The following is a 4,383-nucleotide window of genomic DNA, read 5'->3' on the forward strand; positions in this document are numbered from 1 at the left end:
ATAAACTTATTAACTCCATATAAATAATATATTGAAGACTTACAGTGAAAAGTCAGCTACCTTATTTCCTCGAACAGTAACAGTTCGAGAGGTGCTGCATTAAACTTCGGTACAAAATTATTGTTCGTTTATGAACAAGAAGAGGAAACTAATTATTTGTATCGAATACATTTACATTCATGATATGCTTGCGGATCCGATAACTAAGGTCTACACCCAAAGTCTTTTTTAAGAGCTCATAATAAAGACGGGTTTTACTAAAGGCCTTACATAATAGCATATCGTACATATGAATGATTAGTTATTATTAAATTTCCTCAATTGTTTAAATTTGTTTGTCTATATATACGTATGTGCACCTGATGACGTATAGACAAGAATTATACAAATTAATTTCAAAGGGCTTACCTCAGTCATTTTGGTCTTAAATTTACGTATGTTTTGATTTGGGGTTGTAACATGATTAATGGGGGTCTTGAGTTGACAATAACTCAATGACTGTATTTTTCTGTTGCAATTTCAATTTGAAACATTGATTAATGTTTTAAGTTGGCCAAACTTACTTATACTTATCACAAATGATCACTCGGCCTAGTGGGAGAATGTTAGAAATAACCCGTTGATGTGGCCTTACGGATCATTTGGTGACATTACCAATGTGACATAACTAGTCCCCGACAATTACTTGATGGTAGTAATAGTTATTATTGATTAGTTTAAGGGGCAATTATGATTTCCCTTTAGGTACCTTTAATAGAGAATGTAAAGAGTTTTCATAACATATCACTATTCATGATCATCATTCATTTTGATGTTATATATATATTTGATCATAAGAGATGAATAACTCTATAAGAACACCAATACTAAAATTCTCTCTAAGGTGATTCATCAACCCAAGGTACCAAAACGAGAATCATGACCTTATCTTCGTCTTCAAAGATGACCACTCCCACAAGTAAGTGTCTCTAACTTGGTATCTATATTTACGTTATGATTGAATAAACATGATTAGGTTATATATTTTGACTCATGTTTATAGATATGATCAACAAAAGAAACATGGATTTGAATCTTTGATATTTTGGTTTTTTCGGCGTTTATAAAATGAATGGTATAGAGGAAAATATAGGTTTTTGTGGTTTTGGTGTGGATTTTAGTAATTCTGAGAGTTTGTTTATATAGGAAGTTTTTGGCGCGTATTTTAGGCGCGATTTTTATTGCAGTAAATGCTCGTAATAAAGTTCCGTCGTTTTAGTACTGTTTGTTCAGCTTTATCGGTTAAAAACAAAGTTTGGCGTTTTATATCTATGGCGTTATATTATGATGAAATGTGCTATGTGTGTTGAGGAGGGATTTAAATAGCGTGAGTTTGGCGTTTTATGTTAAGTCAAAAGACCCTTTTACCCTTAATGAAGCGCGCCAGATTAATAAAAGTGATTTTATTTACGAAAATGCCACCGCGTCATCTAGTCCATAGATTGTTTTGATCTGACGATCCATAAGCGTTCTCTCCGTTCTCACACTTTTGAGCGTTTTCTCTAAATCCTAACCCTATATATATACACACGGGCTTCTCTTTTAAATATTACCAATGTGTATTTCCTAAAATTTTGGACTCCACAACTCAAATACCTCCAATCCATGAAAGTAGATCATGTTGAAGTTGATACACATTTTATGGAGCCAAAAATGGAACATCAAATTAAATGACCAACAACCCATCGTCTATATCGCATCATGTCTTTTAACCTTCATACCTCTTTTCTTTCCAATTCTTCTTCTTCTTCCATTCCATGCATGAATACCAAATCTGAATCTCTTCAAAAATAATGTCATCTGTTCATCAATCACCTCGAAAAAGCATTCTAATAACTGGTGCCGCAGGTTTCATTGCTTCTCATGTCACCAATCGTCTTGTTTCCAATTACCCTAATTACAAGATTGTTGCTCTTGACAAGCTTAGCTATTGTTCATGCCTCAAGAATCTACAACCATCTTTCCCATTTTCCAATTTCAAGTTTGTCAAAGCGGATATTACAAGTCCAGATCTCATCAATTACCTTCTGGATGCCGAAGAAATCGACACCATTATGCACTTTGCAGCCGAAACTCACGTTGATAACTCCTTCGGGAATTCATTCGAGTTCACCACCAACAATATTTATGGAACACATGTGTTGTTAGAAGCATGCAAGGTCACTAGGCGCATAAACCGGTTTATTCATGTGAGTACCGACGAGGTCTACGGTGAATCGGATTTCGAGACGGATATTGGGAGCTCCGAGGCCTCCCAATTGCTTCCCACCAACCCGTATTCGGCTACAAAAGCGGGTGCGGAGATGTTGGTCATGGCGTACCATAGATCATATGGGATGCCAATAATAACCACAAGAGGGAATAATGTGTATGGTCCGAACCAGTTTCCCGAAAAGATCATACCCAAATTTATTTTGCTAGCAATGAGGGGTGACCCGTTGCCCATTCATGGCGATGGGTCGAATGTTCGGAGTTATTTGTATAGTGGCGATGTCGCAGAGGCGTTTGATGTGGTGCTCCATAAAGGCGCGATTGGGCATGTTTATAACATCCGCACGAGAAATGAGAGGAGTGTGTTGGATGTAGCTGCGGATATATGTAAACTTTTCGGATTTGATGTCACGAAAACCATACGTTATGTAAACGATAGACCGTTTAACGATAAACGCTACTTTTTAGATGATCAAAAGCTAAAAGATCTCGGGTGGGAGGAGAGGACTCCGTGGGAAGCCGGGTTACGGATGACCATTGCATGGTATCGTGAAAACCCGGATTGGTGGGGGAACGTGACGTCCGCACTGCACCCCCACCCTCGGATCTCACCCATGGTACCATCACACAATGAAGAAGAGTTTTTGATCATGCAACATAAAGTTGCATGCTCGACTAATGATGTTAAGTTCTTGATCTACGGTCGGACCGGGTGGATAGGGGGATTGTTGGGAAAACTATGCACGGATAAAGGGATCCCGTATGCTTACGGTCGAGGTAAGCTTCAAGATAGGAAAACATTGCTAAGCGATATACGAGCAATGCAGCCTACACATGTGTTTAACGCGGCTGGTGTAACCGGCAGGCCGAATGTGGATTGGTGTGAAACGCATAAGGCCGAAACCATAAGAACAAACGTCGTTGGAACGTTAAATTTGGCTGATGTATGCAAGCAAGAAGGTGTTTATATGATAAATTTTGCAACCGGGTGCATATATCAATATGATACGGATCATCCTCAGGGTTCGGGGATCGGATTCAAGGAAGAAGATAAGCCTAACTTCACAGGATCGTTCTACTCCAAGACAAAGGCTATGGTAAAGAATTAATCACAACTTATATCATTCCTATCAATACAAAAATTGGTTATAATCTTTGAATATTATATTGTTTTTGATTGAGTTATAGAGTATAACAATACCTTGTTTTAATGTTTAGGTGGAGGGAATGTTGAGGGACTACGACAACGTTTGCACATTAAGATTAAGGATGCCAATTTCATCGGATTTAAGCAACTCAAGAAACTTTATAACAAAGATCACACGTTACAACAAAGTGGTTAACATACCCAACAGTATGAGCGTGCTAGACGAGCTCCTACCAATATCGATAGAGATGGCAAAGAGGAAATGTAAAGGGGTGTGGAACTTCACAAATCCAGGTGTTGTGAGCCACAATGAGATCTTGGAGTTGTATAGAGAATACATAGACCCTAACTTCAAATGGGTCAATTTTGATTTGGAAGAACAAGCCAAAGTGATATTAGCTCCAAGAAGCAACAATGAGTTGGATGTATCTAAGCTCAAGAAAGAGTTCCCAGAGTTGTTGTCAGTTAAAAGTTCTATAATCAAGTATGTCTTTAAACCCAACCAGAGAGTTGAATGATTGTTTGAACTAAATCGGTCGGCCTACGTACGATCTTGGAGCCACATGACCTAGAAACGAAAACATGTCCGTGCTAGTATAAGGCTTCTAAGGACACCGTATTTCGCGGTGTAAGGATACAATGAAGGACAAATGTTGTAGCAGCTAGTAAGGTCATTTCTTTGTGTGAAGGACCCTTTTGGGCTTCTCATATGTAGTAATGTGTTGGACATTTAGAAGTATATTGAGTTTAAGTCTTAATTTAAATGAGGATATCTTGTTCTATATGAAAATACGCATGTCATCTATCCTTTATAATTAACAATCATCCTTCTGAGTTTTATTTAGTTTTGTATAAAAACTAGAATTTAACCCGTGCCGTACGTTGCGGCAGAGTCATGTTTGTGACTTTGTTACATGCGATACGATGATGACATTAACGTGTGGTGTTCACTTATGACGTGACCTGACTTGTTTTTAGCTTTGTCA

The 4,383-nt window shown here is 37.9% G+C and overlaps 1 protein-coding gene across 1 annotated transcript; it reads left to right on the forward strand.

Annotated features, from left to right (window-relative positions):
• The first annotated feature begins 1,832 nt into the window (after positions 1-1,832).
• LOC110938605 (trifunctional UDP-glucose 4,6-dehydratase/UDP-4-keto-6-deoxy-D-glucose 3,5-epimerase/UDP-4-keto-L-rhamnose-reductase RHM3) lies at positions 1,833-4,116 on the forward strand. Its single transcript, XM_022180821.2, has 2 exons — positions 1,833-3,347; positions 3,469-4,116. The coding sequence occupies exons 1-2, from the start codon at positions 1,833-1,835 to the stop codon at positions 3,913-3,915; spliced, it is 1,962 nt and encodes a 653-aa protein (XP_022036513.1). The 3' UTR covers positions 3,916-4,116.
• Positions 4,117-4,383: the final 267 nt, after the last annotated feature.

This window comes from Helianthus annuus, chromosome 7, assembly GCF_002127325.2.
Source record: "Helianthus annuus cultivar XRQ/B chromosome 7, HanXRQr2.0-SUNRISE, whole genome shotgun sequence".
Lineage (NCBI taxonomy): Eukaryota > Viridiplantae > Streptophyta > Magnoliopsida > Asterales > Asteraceae > Helianthus > Helianthus annuus.